The sequence below is a fragment of the Brachyistius frenatus genome, unplaced genomic scaffold (genome assembly GCF_029030835.1).
Source record: "Brachyistius frenatus isolate BFR_SWC_R1_liver_20210118 unplaced genomic scaffold, ASM2903083v1 Contig_102, whole genome shotgun sequence".
Taxonomy (NCBI): domain Eukaryota; kingdom Metazoa; phylum Chordata; class Actinopteri; family Embiotocidae; genus Brachyistius; species Brachyistius frenatus.
The window spans coordinates 213,815-239,042 of NW_027210701.1; the positions used below are offsets into that span (position 1 = coordinate 213,815).

The 25,228-nt window shown below is 43.3% G+C and overlaps 1 protein-coding gene across 7 annotated transcripts in view; it reads right to left on the reverse strand.

The window, feature by feature from the left end:
- Positions 1 to 1,230: 1,230 nt before the first annotated feature.
- dctn1b (dynactin 1b) overlaps positions 1,231 to 25,228 on the reverse strand; it is a 28,321-nt gene continuing 4,323 nt past the window's right edge. Inside the window, exons 2-31 of one of the 7 annotated variants that reach the window (XM_069711662.1) lie at positions 24,436 to 24,687; positions 23,419 to 23,497; positions 22,684 to 22,715; positions 21,140 to 21,184; positions 16,634 to 16,651; positions 14,557 to 14,577; positions 13,602 to 13,778; positions 12,132 to 12,329; positions 11,278 to 11,482; positions 10,835 to 10,913; positions 9,841 to 10,000; positions 9,631 to 9,735; positions 8,789 to 8,980; positions 8,586 to 8,702; positions 8,204 to 8,356; positions 7,510 to 7,670; positions 7,231 to 7,399; positions 6,930 to 6,998; positions 6,603 to 6,815; positions 6,342 to 6,503; positions 5,510 to 5,641; positions 5,285 to 5,413; positions 5,002 to 5,144; positions 4,748 to 4,914; positions 4,047 to 4,058; positions 3,156 to 3,283; positions 2,799 to 2,985; positions 2,344 to 2,417; positions 2,116 to 2,205; positions 1,231 to 1,455 (exon numbers count right to left, since the gene is read on the reverse strand). In XM_069711662.1, the coding sequence (XP_069567763.1) occupies positions 1,318 to 1,455; positions 2,116 to 2,205; positions 2,344 to 2,417; positions 2,799 to 2,985; positions 3,156 to 3,283; positions 4,047 to 4,058; positions 4,748 to 4,914; positions 5,002 to 5,144; positions 5,285 to 5,413; positions 5,510 to 5,641; positions 6,342 to 6,503; positions 6,603 to 6,815; positions 6,930 to 6,998; positions 7,231 to 7,399; positions 7,510 to 7,670; positions 8,204 to 8,356; positions 8,586 to 8,702; positions 8,789 to 8,980; positions 9,631 to 9,735; positions 9,841 to 10,000; positions 10,835 to 10,913; positions 11,278 to 11,482; positions 12,132 to 12,329; positions 13,602 to 13,778; positions 14,557 to 14,577; positions 16,634 to 16,651; positions 21,140 to 21,184; positions 22,684 to 22,715; positions 23,419 to 23,497; positions 24,436 to 24,687 (3,807 nt within the window). In that variant the 3' untranslated portion in view covers positions 1,231 to 1,317. Of the gene's footprint in view, positions 1,456 to 2,115; positions 2,206 to 2,343; positions 2,418 to 2,798; positions 2,986 to 3,155; positions 3,284 to 4,046; positions 4,059 to 4,747; positions 4,915 to 5,001; positions 5,145 to 5,284; positions 5,414 to 5,509; positions 5,642 to 6,341; positions 6,504 to 6,602; positions 6,816 to 6,929; positions 6,999 to 7,230; positions 7,400 to 7,509; positions 7,671 to 8,203; positions 8,357 to 8,585; positions 8,703 to 8,788; positions 8,981 to 9,630; positions 9,736 to 9,840; positions 10,001 to 10,834; positions 10,914 to 11,277; positions 11,483 to 12,131; positions 12,330 to 13,601; positions 13,779 to 14,556; positions 14,578 to 16,633; positions 16,652 to 21,139; positions 21,185 to 22,683; positions 22,716 to 23,418; positions 23,498 to 24,147; positions 24,345 to 24,435; positions 24,688 to 25,228 lie in introns of those variants that run through there. The other 6 variants (XM_069711658.1, XM_069711655.1, XM_069711659.1 and 3 more) reach the window with 6 other exon arrangements.

Genomic DNA, 25,228 nt, shown 5'->3' on the forward strand with positions numbered 1-25,228 from the left:
CTTTCAAGTTACGACGGCGGCGCGTAAAACAGAAACGGTCTTAACGGGTTAACGCGTCGGCGCGGAGTCATAAATTCTACTGAGCCGTGGCGAAGAGAAACAAAAGATTCTTTGGCAAAGATGCAAAGTTCCGCTTTAATCATGGTTCGGTGGAAACAAACGTAAAATAAGGCAGGCGAGCGATCTTCAGCGCGAGGCTCTCTGCGGGTTTAAGGCTCGGGACGAAGTCTACGGGAATCTCGGCGGAACGCAGGCGACACGGTCCTTCCCGGATGTTCGCTCACATCGCCGACACGTTTACACGCGACCGGCCTGTAAAAGTACACAGTTACGACTTTACAACACGCGTGTAATAAATACTAAATAATTTAAAACTCTGACTAAAGTGCAGTCAGGCTCATTAAATACTTCTTCTTTTTTTTTTTCTTTTTTTCCCCTCCCACGGTAAATCCACCGAAGCGCGTCACGTTTTCTTTTTCCGCGTGCGAAGCGTCTTCGCGGAAATGAAAGTTAAATCCGAAGTGAAAACAACGTGCAGGATTTTGTTCTTGACATTTGTTACATGTGCAAAACAGAAAGAAAGTGTCTTTGATCAAACCACAGTAAAACGGCCAAAACCGGACAAACCCATTATTGTTGCTTCTTCTTTCCCTTTTAGACAGTTGTAAAAAAAAAAAAAAAACACAAAAAAAACCCCACGGAGAACAGCACAGCGACACCTGACGAAAGATGTAAAAACGCGCGGTCGGCATTTTTCACATCCTGTTCCAAGACGCGCGGAAGAAGCAGCGTTAACTGCACCTGGCAAAACTGCCGATTAATTTCATTAGATATTCACTCGTGATAAATGTAATCATTAATCTCCCTGATTATTTTCTCATTTTTTGAAAAACAAAAACAAAAAAAGTCTGAAAATCATGTTTAAACTAGTTTAAATTCAATTTTCTAATTTCACATCTTTAGAATTCACCTTTTTTTTTTCTCAGCGTCAATCTAAAACCTAAAGGTATTTAGATAAATAACAAAAGCAGTAAATCCTCACATTGAAGAAAAGAAAAAAAAAAGCGCTTAAATCAGAAAAGGATTGGCAGTCTTCAGAATGTTACACAAACAACGATCAAAATGGTTGCCGATAAATTTCCGAGACGAGTGCAAAAGACCCGAAAGTCTCCGGCGATGCGGTGAAGAGAACCTCCGGCGGGCCGTGACGTCGCCGGGTGCGATTTTAGAATACCTTCGGGTCGGTTTCGTGGAGACGACGATGACGATGACGACGGAGACGGAGACGGAGACGTCGGTGCAGCAGGCGGGTGGCGCTCAGGTCCGCAGCAGACTGTGAACTCTCTGCAGCTGAGACTGCGACAGGACGAGGCGGTGGACCTGCTCCTGACCGCGGAGACACGGGACCGTGACCCGTCCCACCAGCACCGTGTCGCCCCGCTTCTCCTCCTTCGCCTGCACACAAAACCACAAATGTGGAGTCTCATCAGCGGCGGAGGATTCAGAGCGGGAAGTCAAAATGTGGTTGTTGTTTTTTTAATTCACGTGCGACGGATCAAGAAGGAATCTGGACTGATCGCTGATCGGAACGTTTCCAATCAATACAAACACACCAGAAGGAGGGAAAACATTGATCGGTTCGCGTGGTTCAAATTGGGCGAATCTAATTATACGATTTGATAATAATGTAAAAAATATAAAATATCTTGATGGTTTAAAAAAAAAAAGAAAACAAGACTTTTATTGTCAGGTTTATACGATTTTACTACTTGGTGACCAAATTTACGTTTGTAAAGCTCCAAATGTTCACAGACGTACTGAACTTGGTGTTACATCACAATCAAAAATAGATTCGGATTCAGGCACAAGAAATTTTTAATCGCTTAGATGAAACCGTCGCAGTAACGAATGAGCTTCATTTCTCACCCGGTTTGATTTTTACCGATCTAAAAAAAGGCCAAAACGGATCAAATATTCAGAATGATTTCGGTAAATTTCTCACGGCGACAAAAAAAAAAACAAAAAAAAAAACCCGGATAAGACGTCTCATTTCTTTCCGTCGCGATCGAAGAGTCCCGAGCTTCGACGTTCGAGAGTCTCCCGACGCCTCCTCACCTTCACGAACGAGGTGCAGGGGAACGTGGCGAAGTCCGACGACACTCGAGCTCCGGGCTGATGGTTGACGACGTGCTCGGCCACCTCGCCCTGACACAAACACAAACAAACACAAACAAAAACAAACACAAACACAAACACGGGGAAAACACGTGGAAATCAGTAAAGCCTTCAAACGTCGTGTCGAGTTTGCGTCTGCGAGGTTTTGGAAGTGTTCGGGTTTCGTACCTTCAGTCGGTCCAGAGTGTCTCTCAGCGACTGCAGTCTGGCGGTCTGTTCCAGCAGCTGAGCACCGGGGGTCACTGTCGGACGCAAACAACGTTTAACGGGGCCTCGTTCGCCTCTTCCCGACGTAGTTTAGCGTCGTCAAACGCTTCGTAAATCGCCCGTTGAGAAGATGTTCAGGGGCTCGGCTGAATCTACCCGTCGGTTGTTTTTAGAAGCGAAAAGCCGCGGTTCAACTTTTCTATTAATCTAGAAAATAACAAAACGACCTGAACTATAAAATGTTATTTGAAAATTCAACAAAAAACCAAACGAAAAACAGGCTTTCGTTTTAGGATTTTGGATGAACTAATCCTTTATTTACATCAAAACACAAAACAAAAAGCGTAAAAGTAGAACTTCGGGCACTAAAAGTCGATCCTTGCCTCGCGAACGTATTTCTGGCGCTTTTGAATTACCTGGAGATTTCCCGGTGACGTCCACCACCTTGACGTTGGCGCTCATGTGCAGCAGAGTCTCCAGCAGCTGGTCCGTCTTCCTGTAGAGGGCGCTGGAGAGCACTTCGGGACGTCCTCCGTCCCGGGAGGGGAGCTTGGTCACGTGGAGAGGGGGCAGGGCGGCGAGCTGAGCGCGCACCTTCTCCGCCTGCGGGGACGACAACGGCGTCAAAACGCATCGAGTCACCGCCGACCGCGATTGGTGAGAAATATCCGAAGTCGTCACGACGGAGGAGAAATCGGCGCCGAGTAACTCCGCGTGAGCTTCGGGCTCCAGAGTACGAAGCGGTCGGTTTGTCGGACGGAGAGTTCGCTCACCTTCAGCCGGTTGTTCTCGTTCTTCAGGTGCTTGATGCAGAGTCTTTGAGCCTCGATCTGCTGAGTCAGCAGAGGCGAGTCGATCACCTGAACGCCCGAAGCGGAGCCGACCGCGGTCATCATGTTGGCTGCGGGTGAGAACAGAACAGACACAGCTGATGAACACCGGAGGGGATCCGAAGATTTATTTACTTTTGATACTTCTGCTGTAAAAAAACAACAACAAAAAAAACATCATTTAAATTAAAAAAAATCTGTGTTTAATGAATGTTGACGTGAAGCTTGTAACTGACTCACTGAGCACATTTGACTTCATATTAAAACCATGCAAAGAGGAGATGATGTGCATGCAGAAAAATGCAGATTCGTGAGATCAATATCTCGTAAGTGAATATAAAATACACGTAAATCCTTTCCAGTCTCTACGGTTTAATAACGGGGTTTCTGCAGGGTTTTGGATTTTAAACTTTTAAACGTTGACACCACACAAATTTGGGGGAAAATATAAAAGTATGATGATAGGAAACCAGCAGCATCATATGCCTGTATTTATTTTTTTACCATTATACAAACAAAAATTCAAAATGATTTGATTGAATTCACACAACGTGGATAAAAAGAAAAATAACTGCTGGATGGATTAAAGACTTAGAAGGGACCTTTTTTTTTTTTTTTTTAAAAAACAGCAATAACTGTGTTTCCTACTCTCATATACAAAAACTATAATTATAACTAACACTAATATTTATTAATTCAGTAAATTAAGGCTTTTAAACAGCCTCTAAAGTGTTTTTAAAGCCCCGCAGACATCCTGAATAAAACAAACATGCACAATTCAAACGTTTCATTTTTAAGCTGAGTCGGCATGCAGCATCACGAGCAGCTCGATACCTTTTTGCTCTTCTGCAGAATAATATTAAGGAGAGATTAAAGGAAAGTTACACAGAGGAAAGAGTGGTTGGTTGTAGTTTTGTAGTTTCTTCACCGTTTAGTGGATGATGTATATAACGACGTAGTTTCTTCACTGTTTAGTGGATGATGTATATAATGACGTAGTTTCTTCACTGTTTAGTGGATGATGTATATAATGACGTAGTTTCTTCACCGTTTAGTGGATGATGTATATAACGACGTAGTTTCTTCACTGTTTAGTGGATGATGTATATAATGACGTAGTTTCTTCACTGTTTAGTGGATGATGTGTATAGCGATGTAGTTTCTTCACTGTTTAGTGGATGATGTATATAATGACGTAGTTTCTTCACTGTTTAGTGGATGATGTATATAGCGACGTAGTTTCTTCACTGTTTAGTGGATGATGTGTATAGCGACGTAGTTTCTTCACTGTTTAGTGGATGATGTATATAATGACGTAGTTTCTTCACTGTTTAGTGGATGATGTATATAATGACGTAGTTTCTTCACTGTTTAGTGGATGATGTATATAATGACGTAGTTTCTTCACTGTTTAGTGGATGATGTATATAACGACGTAGTTTCTTCACTGTTTAGTGGATGATGTATATAATGACGTAGTTTCTTCACTGTTTAGTGGATGATGTATATAATGACGTAGTTTTCCCTCCACTCACCTCCTGCCAGTCCCGTGACGATGGAGGCGATTCCCGACGGTCCGCTTCCTCTCAGCCCGTCGATGGTCATCTTCGATTGGCTGTTGATCCGCTGCTTCAGCTCCGCCTTCTCCGACTCCAGCTGGTCGATGTCGGCCTGCAGGGCGTCCATCGTCTCCTCGAACTCCCTGCAGAGAGGAGAAAGACGGCGTCACGCGGCTGCAGGTCGGCGACCGCCCGAGACGTCGGAGCCGCAAGCGCGACGTCGCTCGTACTTCTCCTTCTTCTTCAGGAGCGTCTGAGCCTCGTCCAGCCGGGTCTGGATCTTCTCCACGCGCTCGTCTGCGTCTTTGGACGAACTGTCCAGCTTCTTCTCCAGCAGACTGAGACGGACGTTGGCCTCGCTCAGCTCCTCGCCCTGACAACACAAAGCCAGGTGAGACACGGTACGACACGGTGTCTCCCAATATTTGACGTGAAATCTAATCTTTCCGACCGATGACTCGGCAGTTCCGTGTTGACTGTGTTTTTATTTCCTGTGAATCTGTGTTTTTCTACCTTGATCTTCAGAGACTTCTTTAGCTCCTTGATGACCGTCTCTCTGTCCTCCAGCTTCATGCCGAGACCTTCTGCGTCTGTGATTTCTGCTCGCAGGGCGGCGGCGCGCACGTCCACCGGAGGAGGATTCTGGGAGGCGACAAACCATCGAAACGTGAGAATAATATTCTGCATCCATCAGGTGACGTCGCGGTGAGAGTTCGGAGAGTCGAACCCAGCGAGTACCTTGTGCTGAGGCTTGTCTGAGTCGTACTCGCCCTCCTGCATGGCGGTCGCCATCTTGTTCATGGTTGCTATGACGATGCTGCAGGACTGTCGCAGACACTCGTAGGGGTTGGCGCCCTGCGATCCGTAGATCTGAGAGGATGATAGTTTGGATGTCAACAATGCTGTCGACTCTGACTTTATTTGTCACTCGGGGGTCAATTTCAATCAACAAAACTACAAAACAACAATCCAGAAATACAAGTTTAGAAAACTTTAAGTACACAAGGATCTATAATAATATTATAATATCTATCCAGTCTGACTGTAGAGGGTCAAACAGGTGATAAACAGAGCACAGGTCAAAGGTACAAATCTAAACACAAAGAAAAGCAACAGTTTCCCGCACTGCGGCTCCTCATCTTTATAACAGCGCACAGATTATGTATTTTGGCTTCATGTAATTGACGATTTATATTTATTATTAACATATTTATAGGTACAGAAATACTTTTTAGGGGAAGTTTTAGAGTTTATATAAATTATTGGAGCACAAAACGTTCTCTTCCTCCTGATAAAACTACAGATAAATAAACTCAAATTAAAAACACTTCATGCTCCTCGCGTCCAGATTTTTCTCGGTGTACAGCACTCTTGAGATATTTTCTGCACGTCAGACCTGTTTTTTATTTGGCAGAATTTAAGAAAGCAAATCTGCCGTTATAAAGAAAATTGTCCGATAACATTTTGTAAAAATTTGTGATCAAGCCACTGCCTCGAAAAGGCTTCGGATCTTGTTTTTTGCCGGTCAGGTTTCAAAGTTCCAGACAAACCGAAGTTGAAATGTACGTACCTGTTCTCCAGCCTTGAACGCCACGTCCTCCAGTTTGACGGCCGACAGTCCCTCCTGTTCACCGAGAGGCGACATCATCTGCGCTCCGGCCGCCGCCACTTCCTGCAGCACGGCCACCACCCAGGTCAGGTGCTTCCTGCAGTCTGAGAGCGTGTCGGACACCTGCAGGCGAAAAAAAAAAAAAAACAGTCCAAAATCAGCGCGTCGTCCGCACGAGGGAACAAAACAGAAACATTTTAAAGCTTTGACTGCCGCGGCTACCGGTGGCCCGAAGTTGAGCGCCGACGGGATGCCGGGCGCGTCGGTTCCGGGCATCCTGCGCCGGATCTTCTTGCAGAACTGCCTGATGTCGCTGCAGGACGTCTCCAGGTCCTTCAGCAGCACGGCCAGGTCGGCCTTCTCCTGACCGGCGTGAATGAACGCGCGCAGGCGGCCCACCTCCACCGCCATGCAGTCCAAGGCACTCTGGGTAAACTGCACACCGACGCGGTGAAAATGTTAATAACACGCAAAAAAGTGAGGGACGCACAACAGTTCTCCACAAATCCAGAGTCTTCACAGACTGGAGATGAGATGTTGGTTACTCACTCGGATGTGGTCGGCCAGCTGCATGGTGCAGTCCTCGTTCTGATCGGCCAGGTGGATGCTGTACAGGTGCTGCAGAGGGACAAATGTCCCCAACAGTGAGGACGAGTCATTTTCTAAATAACCAAGTGTCTGTACTTCCTGTGTTTGATACAGCTGAATATTTTCTGCGCGTACGTCACGAGAAGTCGCTGCGTTTATACAGAAAACGTTAAAAAAAAAAAAAAAAAAAACATGTCCGTTGTGGACTTTAATTAATCATGTGATGTCATATGTGTGCGTCTTGTCTTATATGTGTGAGCACCTGATAGTACTTGATGGCCTTGGTGAGCGGCTCCACGTTGACCGTCTCGTCCAGCTGGTCTTTGTGCAGCAGGTCGATGAGGAAGTCCAGAGATCGTTCGTGGACGCTCATCTCCGGGTACAGAGAGCCGATCTTCTTGTAGACCTCCACGCTGCACTGAGCCAGAGCCCTGACACACAAACACACGTTCAAATTTGTTGAACGTGTATATTTCTATGTAAAAGAGAAAATCGTCTGAATTCATTCTCTAAGGTGTTCTCCGATGATGAACAGACGCACTGTTCGTATTTGTGCAGCGTCGCCTGCAGCAGACTGAGCGAGTAGACGAGGCCGCCGGCGAAGCTCAGCTGCTCTCCGACGGCTCCCTTCAGGCCGGTTCGCTCCATACAGTTCTCATTCAGGTCGAACTTCTCCTGCGCCTGTTTGCTGATCAGCTCGGCCTGAAGACACACAAACACAAACAGGTGGTTAAACCTCACATAGAGAAAAGGCTCTTCTTCCTTTCCGTTAATCCGTATCCCAGCTGTCTTAAAGCTTAAAAAAAAAAAAAAAAAACATTCTTCTCCTTGATGACTGATTGCTGTTTTTTTGTGCTTTTTTTTTCTGCAATAGTCCTGCAGTTTTCAGGTTGAGTAAGAGGGCAAAGGTCATGAGGAAGTACTGTCTCCTATGCTGCAACATGGATACATTTCCTTTGCAACAACAGCAGAAAACTTTTCCCGCATTACATCTCAAACCCAAAACAGAACATGTATTCGCAGAACTATAAACAGACAGGTTAGATGCTGATTATTGATTGATATTGATTGTTTTGACACAGGAATAACATGCAGACTTTAATGCCTACTTTGACAGCGGTGTGAGTTGTTGGCGTCAGAGCTTCACCGTGTATTTTGCAGACAGGAATTAAAACCGGCTACAACCCAGATCCCTCATTAAAAATGTGATTTCAAGTACACAATGTGGTGTTTACCTTGCAGATGAGTCTGGGGATGAGCAGCAGCACCAGGATGCAGTCGTGGTCTCCGCCGTGACGGAGGAAGGACTCAGGCATGAAGGAGGTCAGCAGAGAGACGTGTCTGTTGGCCTGACCCACCTCCATCTTCCTCAGCTCCATCTCAATGGCCTGGAAACAAACACACACACACACACACACAAACACACCATCAAACAGGACACAGACCGTTAGAGATCACAAATCATTTACAGAGTTGAAAATTTAAATTAAAAGTTGAACTGTAATTTTAAATCTCGAACCCCTAAAGAAAACCCAGAGATACTGACTCTCATTTGTATGTTATCACCCACTGAGAGCTACTTCTTATTCAGACCAGAAGGTGGTTAGTGTTTCTGACCTTGGCGTAGGCCTTCGTCTCTGCAAACTTAATCTTGAAGTCGAACATCTCCGCCGGCGCCTGCTGCTGCAGCTCTGCTGAGGCTTCCTGCTGGCTGGTCAGCTCTCTGTTCACCTCCTGGAGGAACCACAGAGGGAGAATCAGGATCCTCATATGGACAGAAACATGTGCTAAATATGCTACAACACTTCCTCTGTGCGTACCTGCAGGTGAGCTGTGAGCTCGCGGTACTTCTTGATGGTCTGCTGGTAGTCGGCGACCGTCTCCTGTGCGGCTTCGACCCGTTTCTCGGACTCTCGGACTCTCGCTGCGCCGAGATCCAGCATCTCTCTCAGCTCCAGCTCTGTCTCTCTGGCGTTCTCCTGCAGCTCGTCGTTCATCTCATTGATGGATTCCTGCAGGACGGAGAGGACAGTCAGGAGGCAGGCTCAGTCCAGGACTGCAAAGGTTACAGTTAAGATGATATTTTAATTGCGTGATTGCTCAGGTTTCCTGTTTTCTGTGTGCTTAATGTTTCTCATGCATTAAAACAACTGAAAATAACCTTTTCATATTTCTGATTTGGGATTTCCTCACTGCACCTCTGATTTCTGTTTATTAAATATGAGTTTTTGCAGCAGGCATGACTTTATGTGTCAGTCAGTGGAACGACGGCATCTTTCAGCTCAATTCATCTTCTGCAATTTGTTGTCAATGCTAAAAACACAACATACATAATCACAAGAAGGTTTCCCAAAAGTGATTTTGATTTGTCTGTATCAAACATTACAGTGAAGTGAAACGCGGTCGGATTAGTTTCCTCTGCAGGGTCATTTGTTCTGATGGAGTTTAGAGGTCAACGAAGGAGGAATTCAATCCAGCAAAAGCTGCAGTGATAACAAACACCAGAGGGCACTAAATGTACATTAACGCCCCACATCAGGATGAAATGAGTCAGCAAACAGTTTCACTTCAATGTCTTCTGACCTCAGTCTTTAAAAACATGCAGGAGGAAATCAAGTTGTGAGAAATATATTTATCTCCAGCTTGAGGAATTTTCTCTCACCAGGTCGGTGACGGTCTCTCTCAGCTCCCTGACTTTCTCCTCCAGGTCCAGGTTCCTCTCCGTCAGAGTCTCCACCATCTCCTCCGCCCCCAGGGCTGCATCCACCTGTAACAAGAGCACGTCATCGTCATCGCCATCGCCATCATCGGAAACCCGTGAATCGCCTCTAACTTCCTCTGCAGCGTCTACCGAGAGGTCCGAACGTCTGACCTGCTCTTTCAGCTCGTCGACGGTCCTCTCCGCCACCGTCATCTCCTCCTGCAGCTTCTCTTTCTGGCCCCTCAGAGTGTCCAACTCCACGTTCTTCTTCTCCATCTGCTTCTGCAACTTCACGTGTTCCTGTTTCTCCGACGCAGACAGGTCGCGCATCCTGACACGCGGCAGGAGTGGATCATTAGAGGTACAGGATGCATGCACCAAAACACACAGATCCAGTGTTGGTACACGGTGCACATTCAGGGCGCGTCCAAATCCATTTTAGAGAGTTAACGGCACATAATCGCAGAGTAAGGTGGATGGTTTGAAGGGATTAGACTTAGTTTTTTTTTGTATTTTAGAGAATAACTTGACATTAACAAATCAGAGTGTCATCTCCCTTTAAAAGCCGTTTGCTATTATAACAGTGGAGTTGCCAAGTAAAAGAAAAAAATTCTCCTCTGCAGAAGAAACTGATCTGTTTATGCACAGATTTATTCGATAGATGGACAACATAATAATCTTTCATACTTTTTTAAAATGATGCTTTTGTCGTCTTTATTTTTAGTCTTTTGCATGTTTGTGTGCTGCTCCCTATGTCTGTGCATATTACTGTCTTAATAATGCGCCATTAAAATAACAATAAAATCCTGCAGCATTGATTTAGGACCAGGTTTTTGTTTGTCAATCACTTTTAATTGCTTCAAGATAGAAATCCGCCAACAATGCAGCTGACAATGGTTCATTTTAACACACTCATGGGTGCTCACAAGTACTTTTGCTATTTAAATGGATACTTGGTGGGAAAATGGTAACTGTGTCGGTACGAAAATAGCAAAACCATTCGAGTTGTGTTCTGCGCTGCTTTGTGCCAGATGTAAGATCGAGGTCTTAATAGTTTAGAGCACATGTTATCGGGCTGTGATGTTCTGGTTCAGCTGGTGCTGGCTCTCTTTATTTACAGTCATTATTTCAGATTAATAAAGCTTTTCATGATCAACAAACCTACCTGACCAGAGCCTCCTTCAGCCGGCCGTTCTGCTCTTCCAGCTGTTTCACATGATAACTGGAGGCGGCGCCATCTGAACCTGAAGGAAACCAAAAAAAAAAAAACACAACTGAGATTTACAGTAAAAGAAAAAAGAAAAACACCCAGAATAACTTTAAATTTCAATTTTTGTCACCAAACGAAGCTTCTCTGCTCTGCATGACGTCGACCCGCCTCATACTCCACAATCATCTCACACACACTCACCCTCCCACTTTGATGGTTGATTTAAGCTGCCCAAATTTCCCATCTGTCTCATTCACCTGTGAATGACTGCCAAACTCTTAACTATGTTCAAAACATTAAAACTATGAGTTATCTGCTGATGCTGCTGCAAGAAAAAAGTCGGATATCTCTCTAAACACACAGCGACTTTAGTTTCCCGGTCACATTATGCTCGGCACCTTTCTCCTCGATTTCGTGCTTCAGGATCTCCAGGTCCATGGTGAGCTCGTCCACCTTCTCTTTGAGGGAGTCCACCTCCAACTGCAGAGACTCCGCCCTCTCCTCGGCCATCTCCTTATCCAGCGTCGCCATCTCGATGGCGTCCGCCGTGTCCGACATCTCCTCCATGTAATGCTCTTTCGCCTCCAGAGCTTCTTTGGACTCCTGCAACACGACAAGTCATCTGATTAACACAGTATTATAATTACTCACTTTTTAAAGTTATATCCTCATTGAAAGGCAGTGATATACTGTATGTCTTTATAATTATCAGTAAATATATATATTTATTTTTCCTTTCACTTTATAATTTCTGCACAAAACTGTAAATTTATTACTCAAAGTTAAAGTTTCTGACAACTCTTTACTATTTAAATCCTCAGTATCTGTCTTTAATGTTGGATATCTATGACTTAATAATCAACAATCATTATTAAAGTGGGACTCAAGAAAAGTTTAACAGTCATCGGGTCAGTTAATCTGCTCCATACAGACAATTTAGGGGTAGTTTTTATCAGATATGATTGACAGGGACCCAACCTGTCTTTTCTGAATTCTGATTAGTCCACAGGAGAAAGTGGGATCGCCTGCTTTGGACCATTAAGAAAAACAAATGCCTTTGTACAAACATACAGTTTTTATGTTATCTTTATATGCCCAGAGCCATAAGTCCTGTCCTGCTATTATTCCATTTTTAGACATAAAACTGTGTTTGTGCTTGATTTGCATCATCTTGTTTCCGCAGACATTTTGTGGATATAATATCAGATCATCAAGCAGCCTCCAGCGCTCCCTCCGCCCGTGCTCTCCTTACCCTCTTGGCCTCTTTGAGTTGCTTCTGCAGCTCGGCCTGCTGCTCCTGCATCTTGTTCTTCCACTCCTGCAGCTGCTCCAGCTGGATCTTGTGCTTCTCCAGCTCCTTCAGTTTGGCCTTGTCCTCCGTCCGCTTCATCTTCAGCGTCTCCAGCTTCTCCTCCAGGTCCTTCACCTGAGCTCGGAGCGCCTCCTCCTCCTGAGGGACGGAGGGTCGGTGATGAGGAAAAGGTAAGATTGAAGAAGCATCAGCTGACGCAACAGATGGAAATAATCACACAAAATAAAAAAAAAAAAAAAAAAAAGCACTCACACAAAAGGAGGCTTCAACCTGCTCCATTACTACAGCTTTTCATCTTTAATGTTTCTTGGATTGTTTCATGTCATAATTTCTCTTTTTTTCTTCGTCAGTGAATAATGGATCAGGTTTAAAGCCGTCTCTCTCTGAGGTGGCAGCACTTTCATGTCTTTATGTGTGGGAAAGATTTAATTTAAGTTACGAGATCTTATTTCAATCCTGCAGTAAGTGTGCACAATCAGAGCCGCCTCGCACAATTAAAGGCGTCAGACCTCCGACGGCTCGTTAAAGTGTTAGTGAGAGAAAAACATCACTTCAACAAGTGCAGAAACATCACACCACACCGCTGCACCTGTGTTTCCATGGTGACGTCCCCCTGAAGGCAAAACACAGGAATGAGACCGAGCGTCCCCACTTTAAAACTCAACACCAGACTGCAGCTGACTATTACTGAATGTTAAAGTCATCATCTCGGACATTTCAATACAAACTGATGTCAGATTCCGCCTGCATCCACGGTTACACATTCACAGATAATTAGGCTTTAAAATTAAATTAATTTTTTTAGCACTGAAATAAGTGGTTAACTTAAAAGTATTTATTCTTAAAAATCAGACAACATGTGGTTATTTCATTTCAGTTTATATACTAACTAACAATGTTATAAGAAAACAATCTTTACAGCTACGCAGACGACACCAGGTTTCCTATGTGTGCCTCTTCAGGGGATTTAAGTCCTATAAACAGTTCTGTTAAAGGTGTTTTTGCACGATTGATAAGTTTGATTAAGGGAAAAATCTTCTGTCCCCCTTGTGTTGCGTCATAGTTCCCTTCAGGCCTGCAGCTCTGCTCCTCCCTCATTTACCGACCGGTTCGATGACATCGACACAAACTGACAGTCATGCCAGAAACGTGTATATTTAGAGGAGTAATAGCAAAAAGATGTCACATCAGATTTCCCTCCCGCACTTCTCAAACAGCGAGTCCCCTCAGGCTGCTTTCATCCGGCTGGCACGTTAACCGCTGTCTAAAAACACCATCATGTGTCGTTCTTCTATTCCTGATTTCATGCATGTAATCATGGGTAACACCTTTATTAATGCAGGCGTGAGTCACCGACATCAGATCTTGTGTTGTGACACGCAGCTGCAGCGTGAACCGTTTCATACTGACCTTGCTGGGGACCGGGGCCGGAGGGTTCCCGGGGGAGTGGAGGGTGGGGATGACCGGAGCGGCCAGCGGGGTCTGGGCCGGTGTGCTGGGCTCGCTGCTGCTCATTTCCCCGGCGGAGGCCGAAGCCGAGCCCGACGCCGCCCCCTTCCCTCCGGTGCCGGCAGGTCGGCTGGGCTGCTGCGAGAAAAAAAAGATCCACGAAAACGTTACAAGAAAAGCAGCAATAAATGTGGATGAAAGGACTTACAAAGATCCCACGGGGTGCAAATCACTGCTGGATGAGGTGAAGGAGAACAACATGGAGGTCCCTCTGAAAGACGACTGCATTTGCTCTCCTTTTTTTAGATCTGTACGACTTTAATCACATTCAATTTAACTTTTTTTATTAAATGGTTTGTTTCTCTTAAGAAGCAGAAGGATTTTCTAAAACACAAAAAAATTGGAAATGCATGCTTTACATGTAATCATTATGATGTTTACATTCACAACACATGACCAGGATTTAATACAAATCTGCTCATAACCAGGACACTGACGTTCCTGAAGATAGAGCGATTTATATTAACTTCTTTCATAAAGTAACCGGCTGTTTGTTAGTTTTATGTTTGTTTACCAACTTCTTTTGTGCACTTTTCCAAAACTACTCGCTCTCCAGTGGACGTCCATGATGACCCCTGACCTGATTTAAATCAGATGATGAATAAAAATATAAATGAGAAAGGAATCAAATGCTGAAACTACTCTAGAGATGATTTTATCAAATAAAAGAGAGAACTGTAGAAAAACATCAATGGGAACTTTAAACCTGTGTCGCGGAAAGAAAAGAAAATTAAGAGAAAGTCTTGTTATTCCTTTTGTGAAAAATAAAATGGATTAGAAATAATGTACACAGAGGCATTAATAATGTGTACTGATGGGAAGTGGAGGCCCTGACGACGTTGAGGACTGGGCTCACCTTGGGCCTTCTGGCCGTGGTCTGAGGAACGGAGGGAGGAGATAAAGAGGAAGCAGGAGAAGGTCAAAGGTCAGCCAGAGAGGAGAGGAGGGAAACAAACAGGCAAGGTTAGTGATTCAAGGCAGAGTTCATATTAAACGGAAAATCACAGGCAAAAGGACAAAATGGGTGAATGAAGCTGATTTTAAACTGTCCTGGAAAATCTGCGACCTATAAAACTCTTTTCTTAGACTAAAAGACTTCCTCCTCCTCTTCCTCCATTATCATGCTACATCTCCACAGATCTCTGCTCTCGTCCACCCAACGTGGACACGGTGACTGGTACCGCTGCTCAATGAGCGCTTTGTCTTGGAGCAGCTTCGTCTGAGCCCGGTTCTTTTGTGCTGCGTTCTCACTGCAGACGGCGGCGGGATAATAGCCCGTTATCCTGATACATCGCGTGTCCTCCGACCTGCCGGGGCAGCAGGCATGATGAGAGGATTCATACTGAGGCACGCACACAGAAACTTCATGTGGAGGCTGAACAGTAGATCTGGACTTCACGGGCTTCTGCATGCCGAGACTTTTTTTTTTTTTTTAATTTTTTTTACAGATTTTAGGCTCATTAAACCTTCCAAAGTCAAACTGTATTAAGTTTATATTCAACTTTGTAATCTAAAAATGATCACCGTGCTGTCTGCACGACACTGAAATAATCCATTCCTCTATAAATGGTTTTTGCATTTTAAAGTTTATTCCTGACCTTTAAACTTATATTGGGGGCTGCGACTAACAATTATATTATTGATAAATTTTCAGCCTATTTTTTTCTTATTTCTATTCTATTAGTTTAAAATAACTTGTTCAAACTCTTGTTTTGTCTAATTAGCACTCCAAAACCAAAAGATATTAAATTTACACTGATTTAAAACTAAAAAAAAATTGTATATATTCCACAAATGCAACTAAAATTATTTCCATTTTGTCTTGCATTTTGCATCATATTAATATTCCAATTATTTCCTAGACAGTATCCTGGATAGAGGGGTGTAACTAATGGGGGTAGCGCTAATTAAAGGGAAAAAAAAAATCTAAATATAATTCTTAAAAATCGTCTTCATTTAAACCCATAAATATGTATTCATCATTCATTTACTGATGGAAACTTTCTTCCATACACGTAAATCTCCCTGAAGACATAATAAAAATTGTTCCACAGTCAGAACGCAACTCAGCATTTAAAATGATTCAATTAGAAATATAGCAATGATCTACTGTCTCTGGTTTACGTGTGACTAGTAGCAAATTACACTCGTTCTTTCCAGGAAACTATCGGGGATGTTACCAGGAAATTCTGAGGCATTCAGGGAAAATTTAAAAAAAAACATGACCTGAATATCAATAAACATAATTTTTCAGATCATAATTGAAAAGCAGCAGAGCAAATTACATTCAATGATAATTATTGCAGTGTTTATTTCTTTTCTCTGCAAGATAATCAAGCTCAACAGAAGACAGATGAGCCCAGGTCTCTGCAGACTCTTCTACCACCTTTCGCTCTCCACCCTCTGCACGCTGACTCCCTCTCTGCCTCGGCGTGGGCACGGCCGCCTCTCCGCCTGGTTATCGTGCCTTATTGGATTAGAGCTGGACCATTCAGCAGAAATTAGCCCGAGCTAACAGCTGTACCAAATAAGAGCTGACAGCCCTCTTAAGCCTCCGTGCTGTGCTGTAAATACCAGAACAAGCTGTGCTCAGATCACATCAGCCTGTTGGCAACATCTGCAAGCAGGAGGGAAATTCTTCGACTGGCATGAAATAAAAGAAGCAACTGAACTGCAGACACACGTGTAAAATAATTCTGCAGAAAAAAAAAACACCACCAACAGAGAGAGAAAAATGAACTCAATGAACCATAAAGAGCTGCAGGTACACTTCTACTAAATGTCACCAGAGAGGAGAACATTTTTTTTTTTTTTTTTTTTAAATGAGGAAACTTGTAAGCATGACCTCTGCCAGCAAAACAAAAGGATGATGACAACAACAACAACAACAACAAGGTCCCGACAGATAAAGAGGATCAGAGGGAGTTCTGTACCTTCCGGGGTGCAGGAGTCTGTCTCATCATATTTGCAAGAGAGGAAGACACACACACACAACGCAGTCACCGAGAAATACACACACACACACACACACACACACAGAAGAAGGCGATAAAACAGGCAAAGATCCACAGAGGCCGGGTTCAGGACAGAAAGACGGACAGCTGAAGCTGAACAGTCAGGCCGGGAAGCTGCAGTGATGCAAATGGCCGCGGCGATTTATTCCCAGGCTCCCCCTCCCTCTCTCCCTGCCTCCCTCCCTGCCTCCCTCCGTCCTTCCCTTCCTCCCGCTATCGTCCTCCTTTATGTCCTCTTTCTCCGCTTCTCTCATAATCCATTAGCCGGAGCGCTCACTGCCTCCCTTTTTCGCTTTTGGCTCCGATTAGGACTCTGACATGTCGCCGCCGCGAGCCTCCGACCTGCTGCTGCTGCACAGGAGACGCTTCACCTCCCCTAACCTCCCTCATCTCCCCCCCGCCCTTCGTCTCATTTCCCCCCTTCTTCTCGCTCAGCTTATTGTGACTTGTCAGCCCAGCCAATGCCGCGCTCCGGCATTACATCACTGGTTGCCCGGCTCCCTCCTCCCTCCCTCCCTGCTGCTCTCCCACTCATCCCCACCTCTACCAGAGAAAGGGAGGGAGAGAGGGAGGGGAGCGAGGGAGCGAGGGGGGCGAGACAGTGTGTATGTGAAGCAGAGATAGGGGACAGACAGGGCAGGAAAGAGAGGACGTGAGACGGAGGAGGGCGGGGCCGTTAACGGAGATGAGAGGGGAAAATGAACAGCGATGCTGATGCAGCCTCTCCTGTCTCCTAGCAACGTTGGCAGATCCTCCAACGGGCTCATTAAAACGAGGCTGACAGAAACAAAAGGGGGACCGACACCTGATCCACTTTATGAAGTATTCAGTAATATTTCAATTTCAGTCTTTAAAGGATGAAACTGGAGAGAGTCTACAGTTTCTGACGACCCTCCGTTATGTCTGAAACTCCGTCCAAGCGATGATGCTCACTTCACTTAGAGGTCAGCTGGGTGATGAGCTCACGAGCTTCCTTTTAGTCCCCCGTTGTTCACACAGCTATTTCTATTCCTGTCATAGTTTGTGTGGACAGCCAAGTGCAGCATGAGGAATGCCTTTCAGAAAACACCGTTTAAGATGTGCACAGTTATTTCATATTTACACGACCTCTGTGTGTCGGCAGGATATTTATCACATTTGTCATTTGGTTACTTTCGAACCCTTTGGGGCACATTGGCTTCTACTAATGTTGTACATCTTTAACAAGAATATAGGTCAAAATGTGGGACGTGCTTGGACCACTAAGTAAATACTAGACGGCTTTTAATTTAAAATGGCTTTTAATTTGAAACCGATACAGGAAGTCATGTAAATCTGCATATTGTTATCTCTCAGTCAATGACAAAGATTTGCATTTATAGGGATGACCTCACTGCTGCTTTACAGCCAAAAATGAGTCACAAATATACTTTTATTTTACTAAAAATAGGTCACATGTTTTTGTAAAACATCGGGGAACTATAGGTTTTTTGTAAACATTTTAAAATGGGAGTAAAAAGTGCACTTTTTTATTTTAGTGGAATTTGTGAACACAAACAGGGACAATTATAATTTATATGATGTTATATCAACAAAACTTTTCAAATGCTAACCAAGAAACTGTTAATGAAATAAACAGACACCTATTTTGGCTAAACACCTGACAACTTAAGATCTTTTAAATCCAATATGGCCGTTCACCTCCTGCTCGTTGATTTGCGGTTTGGCCACAAAAGTAGAATATAATCATCTTAATAATCAGACAGAGCTGAAATATTATTTCACGTTATTATTCCTATATTTTACTTCTGGACAAAAAATCTGTAAAGTAGGTGGAAATTCTGAGTTTCTGAAAGAAGGTAACTCCGGAAAAATCTCAGAGGGGTGACAAATTAAAGGAGAACTCGATATAATTTAGAAATTAAGACTTGAGCTTCATTCTGAAGTTTTTAGGAGTAAAAAGCGATCTATTAGGTGTAGTTCACAATTTAAAAAAGAGCCATTTGCTATCATAATATCTTCCTCGGTTGCACTAATCTCTGTCTCTCCCAGCTCAACAGGAAGAGCGAGGCTTGTAAGAGGATTAATCGGATGAGGATGCACTGATTAGCCGCGAGCTTTAAAACCCGAAATACTTCACGTCGTGGACAGAAAACACGGCGTGCAGTCATACGGAGACGACCGTGATGAAACTCGGTGACGTTATACTACACAGGCGGCGTTTTGTTTCAGTGTAATGGTGAGTATTAAGAAATTTTAGATTTACTCGAGGAAGGGGGAGATTAAAACTTCAGCTGAACTGGAGGCTGCTGAAGCAGAAAGGAAAACAGTTTATGTATCCATTACAGAGCAGCTGAGGGAAATCTGTGCTCTTCAAATATTAAACACGACTCTCTCTAAGAGTAAGTGCTGCTCTGAGGGTGATGGAGGCAGAGAGGATGATGGGATGGGACGTATCAGGTTCCTGCCTTCCCAGCACTCGCGGGGAGGATCGCTGCCTCCGAGGTCAACGCCATGCCGCTTAAGCGGGACAAAAAGGGGATGAGATTACTGGCCAGGAAGCGTTCAGGACGCGTCAGCCGTTTGTTGTGGCAAAATGTGAGAAAGACTGTAAAGCTCAGGTGCAGAGCTGAGGCGTCAGACTGCAGACAGCAGGGCAAAAAAAAAAAAAATCAGAGTAAAAAGTAATTTAAAAAAGGATTACTTTACGTTTTGTCCCCCTCATATTCATCATATTTATCTTCCCTACAAGTCTGAAACTGTTTTAAAAATCTAAGTCAGTGAGTTACTCTGAAAACTGTCTCAAAGTGGTGACATCTTACTGTCTGTCCACGTTAGAGGACACTAATAAACTCTTGAAAGATTTCATAATGATCCGATTTATTACATTATTTCAACATGTATTGTTCATTTATATTGATTTATTTCGGGTCGAACATTTCTATGGAAAAAGACGCAGCTGTTCTTTAAAGCTTCAGGGAAGATGACATTTTTTTTAGTCCTGTTTTTTTTTTTTTACTTTCTCCTTCCTTAATATTTCATTTATTTAATTTCCAGCGGAATAGTTCTGTATTATCTTTTTCCGTGTTATTCTGAAACCTCAATTAAATCCAGACTCGAAGTTTAAAACCTCTTGGTTAAAAGTCCCCTCCTGATGTAGAGAGCCGAGGAGGCGGCGCGGCGCAGCACACCAGACGGTAAAGTGGACCCAAGCTGACAGGAAGTCGATACTTTGCAGGTCTGTGCAGGCGGGAGGCCGGCTCATTTCACCTCGGTCACATTCTGACATTTTCTAGACGGCGCAAGCAGAGGAACGCCCGCACAGATGAGTCAGCAGAGGACGACTGTTAAAGAGCACCGGACTGTCGGGTGGAACCCCCCCCCTCCCGGGAGATACAACACACTATACCAGAAGGGTTTTCTTTATATGTCATTCAAAAGGTGCAAAAGTTTTAGGCTCTTTGGATTCTTATCCATCACGATAAAGATCTAATTCACGAACCCGAGTGAGAACCATCTCCAGCGACAACAGGAACGTCCTGCAGTCGGTCTGGATCACATGAGGATACTGAAGAACTGCTGCAACAAACTTTGAGAATCGGTTCTGTTTACAATATGAGGTTTTTCTATGTGCTGCACTTTGCATGAATTACATTTTTTCTTGAACTATTAATGGAAATAGCAAACAAAGAAGAAAGTGATTCAGGTAGACTGTGAAATTGGCGAATCTGTTAAAATATTGGATTCTTCAAAATGATATATATATTTTTTTATATTTAAAACTTAACAACTAATTTTTTTTGTATAAAAAGTAATATGAATCCTGTGTAAACACAAAAGGTGATAAATCGTCACATGTTCAGAAGGAGGAACTAACCAGTGTTTTGCATTTGACTTTAACAGATGTGACATTGCAGACACAGTAAGCGGCACCGGACAGGGCTAAAAAAAAAAAAAAAAAAATGAAGCTTCACGTGTCCCTCCAGAAAAACATCGACACGGCTTCTGTAGCTAAATATGACACGAGGCGCTGAGAGGCAGATTCACACAAAAACTTGCAACAGCATTTCCTGCTTTCACGCCAAGAAATAACGAGTTTTCTCCTGAGTTTTGATATTAAAATCTGAGTATAACCTGCTGAGATGAAGAAGCCTTTTCTTTGTTTCAACATGCACAAAGCTGACGAAAAGATGAACCGGAGTGGACAGACCAGATGATGGCGATTTGACAGGACGCAGGTGACGATGAAGGACCCGAGCATCATCTTCCTCTCCGCCAGATTTCATTCATTCAAACAGTACAAACAGACCGGGAGGGGCGGCAGGAATCATGGGTAAATGAAGGGTGAGGCTCTGTTGCCATGCAGCAGCGAGGCCATTCAGAGCCACGGTTACCACGGTTACTACAGTCATCTTCATCATCCCCACCATAACATTACCACTGTACCGAGGTTAGAGAAACATGCAGCACCTTTTTGGGCTTCACTCCTCGCTGCATGTTCGAAGGGAAGGAAGGAAGGAAGGAAGGAAGGAAGGAAGGAAGGAAGGAAGGAAGGAAGGAAGGAAGGAAGGAAGGAAGGAACGGAGGGGGTGAGGGTGAAGGTTAAAGGTCAAGAGTGTGTCATGCTCAGGTGAAGGGCGCTTCAGTGATTCGGTGCTCTCCGGGGCGGTGGAGCTTTATTTCACTCACACTCTCATGTGGTTAATTTTCTCTCAGGTTGCATATTAAAAAAAAAATCCACTGAATATGTGTTAACTTGATTTTTTTTTTTTTGAGTAAATAAAATGTAATCTGTAGATGCCTCTAAATATCACTTTATATTTATATAATTTATATGAATGTTTTTCCATTTATTTCTCATTAAATTCTGCTAAAAATAATATTATTTACACTATTTATTTGGCTTTTTTCCATAGCTAAAACAACACAAAACATATACCATAAGCTCTTATACATAAAATATATTAATCACATCTGTACAGTGACTAATTGTGTCTGTCCGTTTACTATTTATATTACAGCTGCCGGTGATCAGGTCAAAATAAAGGTCATATATAAATTCCTTGTAAATGCAGACAAAACCTATTTCTTTAAGTTTAATGTCTTCTTGGCCAGTTTTCTCCTGATAAAAGATTTAAAAACTTAAAAATCCAAAAGGGGCTGATTGGGTGTGGATAATTCACACAAATAAACATAAAATAAAATAAACACAAAATAAACTGTGACTTGCATAATTCTTCTGCTGTCTCATCTATTTTCAGGACATTATGACTCTCTTTCACTCCTAATCCCTGCTGGTGATCATCAGATAAATTAGAGCATTAAATATAAATTATTGCATTTTCTGTAATTTTTCTGCAACTTTAATCTAAGTTCAAATAAAATATACAGACCCTTTGCACCATACAGCTGTAATACAGTGTTTCATGTAATAGTATTTATGAGTAAACAGCGCCCTCTGTTGGACATTAGAGAAAACGTGACGCACTTGATTTAAGAAGCTCTGATATGATTTAGCACAACTTGGTAAACTCACCATTTTCAGGGATGACTTAATGCTCTTTAAAATAAATAATATTTAGATTACTGAAGTGGAAACATTTACAGATGTAAAAACTTTATATTCACAACTTTTTTTTAAATATTTTGGGATTAAATGCAAAAATACATTAAAAAAGCAGGAAAAAGCAACATAAGCTTTTGACAGTTATGTGTGTGTATTATTTTACATTTTTATCCTGTAAATAAAAAAAAAATGGTTTCACTTTCATTTTCAGTGTTTCATTAGTTTCACAGACAAAAATGTCAGATAACAGTAGATATTTTCAGTAACCACGCCGCAGTCACTTTTCTGCATTAACACAACCTGTGAAAACGGCACATTTTGCCGGTTGAAGTGAACATTGACTTCAGTGTGTCTATCCGTATGTGCAGGTGTGAACATCTATCCAGGTGTGTGCTGCCACACCTGCAGCAAGGTATTAACTCACCAGTTTAGTGGACTTGGGCGTCTCCAGGATCTCTGAAGACATAAAAAGACAAACAAATAAAGACGCACGTTCTCCAACTACAGTCAGCGTCATATACGAGGTGAAAAGTCCATCAGCAGATCCTGCTGCTAACAGGATGAAGTCAGTACGGTTTATTGTCCTTTCACCAGATGGTCAACGCGGGACAGACGGCTGTGGAAACCAAACAATGTCCCCGTAGTGACATGTGTACTGAAGCTTATTTAAATTGTAGCCACTGTGCCATACTGTAGAGTGGGTTAGCAGGTGACGCTGCCTTGCTCAAGGACATATTTCCAGTCATATTTCGCTGTAAAATTATGGGCAAAGCAAGGAAACAAACCGTAGAGGCTCCATAGATGCTGAAATAATCAAGATTATGTGCCGCACAGCTGAATTTATATCTTGAATTTAAGAGCACAAAATGTGCGACTTGCTGATACTAAATAAAATAAAACGCACACTGATTTTTATGCCTGAAATGTGTGCACATTTTATGTCGATTTCTGCTGGTTGTCACATATCACTGCATGTTTAAACATCTCTAGGGCTCTGAAAGGTCAAAATCAACAAGTTAAAGCACCTGCTGAATACTGAGGACGTGTGTGTGTGTGTGTGTGTGTGTGTGTGTGTGTGTGTGTGTGTGTGTGTGTGTGTGTGTGTGTGTGTGTGTGTGTGTGTGTGTGTGTGTGTGTGTGTGTGTGTGTGTGTGTTCACCTCGTTTGGGGACCCTCCCAGTGCTGGGTTCAGGCGTCTCTGGAGACGTTGTGTCGGCTCCATCGTCTACCAGCTGGATCTGAGACGGAGAGACAGACAGAGAGGGACAGAGACAGTCACTCATCTCTTCCAAAAACACAACAAAAAAAATGATATTATTATTAATTGGTGCAGAACTTTTGTCTCCCCCTTCTGCCAGTCAGAGGAACTACAAAAACACTCAAGCTCTGCTGGAGCCTGCGTCATCGCTTCCGTTGCAGCAGTAAAATGATGGATAAATTGTGGATAAATTACTGGTTTCACTCAGGAAGTTAACTCTGCCTATCGGTCATGCTTAGTATGCATTTACCCGTCAGCAAATCTCTGCAAATCTGGCAGAGACGGGTTTAATCAGCGATGTGTGAACCTGTTCAGCAAGTCTCACATTATAACATTAAATCAATAAAACCTTTTTATAAAAGTAAATTCTCCAGTAAACTGATGAGTCTCCCTTTCATTTGTATTTTGTTTATATCATTATCTGCTTATGTAAGTGGTTCTTGCATGAAGCCTACTGTATCTACAGTACACTCTGTGTTTACTGTTTTTACATGATTCATTCAACTAAAACTCACCGATGTGTGAATTTGTCAGCAGCTTTGGGGCAAAACTGAGTGTTAAAGGTCAAAAAAGTAAAACAAAAACCAAAATGCAGATTTCAAAATGACCCAAATATTTCACGGTGTTTACATGTTTTGTTGCTGTTGTGTCTTCTATGGTCTCCTGCAGGTGATCTGTGGCCCCGGTAACAGGCGGGGACACACTGCAGGGACAAATAGAGCTGTTTCTGATGAAAAAAATAACCAAGCAGCCTGAAGCGATAGAGAACGAGGCACCGCGCAGACAGCAGAGGAAAAACATCAACCCCCACACGAACACGCTGCGTCAAATAAAACAAAAACTCTAACACGAGAAGGTGAGACGGCAGCGAGACGGAGGTGGTGTGGAGACCGGACATCGAACAATTCCTCTACTCGCCTGTGACTGTCTCACGAAAATCCCACGATTCTCCTCGCAGGTGAAGTAGCGCTTGCCCTGCACCGTGCCGTCGTTCTTGCCCTTGGCCTCGTCCAGGATGACGCCCACCCATTTCCCGGAGGCGAAGAGCGTGTTGCCGATGTAGGCCACCGTGCCACGCTGCCCCTTCCCGATCACCTCCACCAGCGAGCCCACCTTGACGGGCCGCCCGCCCCCGTCGGAGCTCATCCTGCTGCTGCCGCTGCTGGTGGTCTGAGTGGGACGAGGAAAGAAAACAACAACACACACACACACACAGAGAGAGAGAGAGAGAGAGAGAGAGAGAGAGAGAGAGGAGGAGCGTCAACACACACGCTCAGGTTCAAATCACAGTGGTTGAATTTAACATAGATGGGGATGTCTTACATTTACTAGAAACATGTTTAGTTTCAGCTCATTTAACAAATATACTATAATGGAAAATAAAATTGTATGTAGTGGAGATAAAACTTTGAGTTAATCGATACGTCTGGGTGCTCCAGTCTGAGGATCTTGTTTTCATGTTTATAAAAATGGAAACTGAATTTATTTGTAGGTTTTGGACTGTTGGTTAGAGAAAAACAACAGAGGACACTTCCTCCTCCAGTACTACTAGTATTTAGTATAACCTGAACAATTAACAATAAAAATAAGTTTTTAATCTCTTAGATGGCTGAGTTTAAAATGGCCTACAAAGAACGCTTAATGGAGATTAAGATTAGGACATTTCCCCTACAAGAGAACTTTTAGTTGTATTCTGCTGTTAATATCTAAA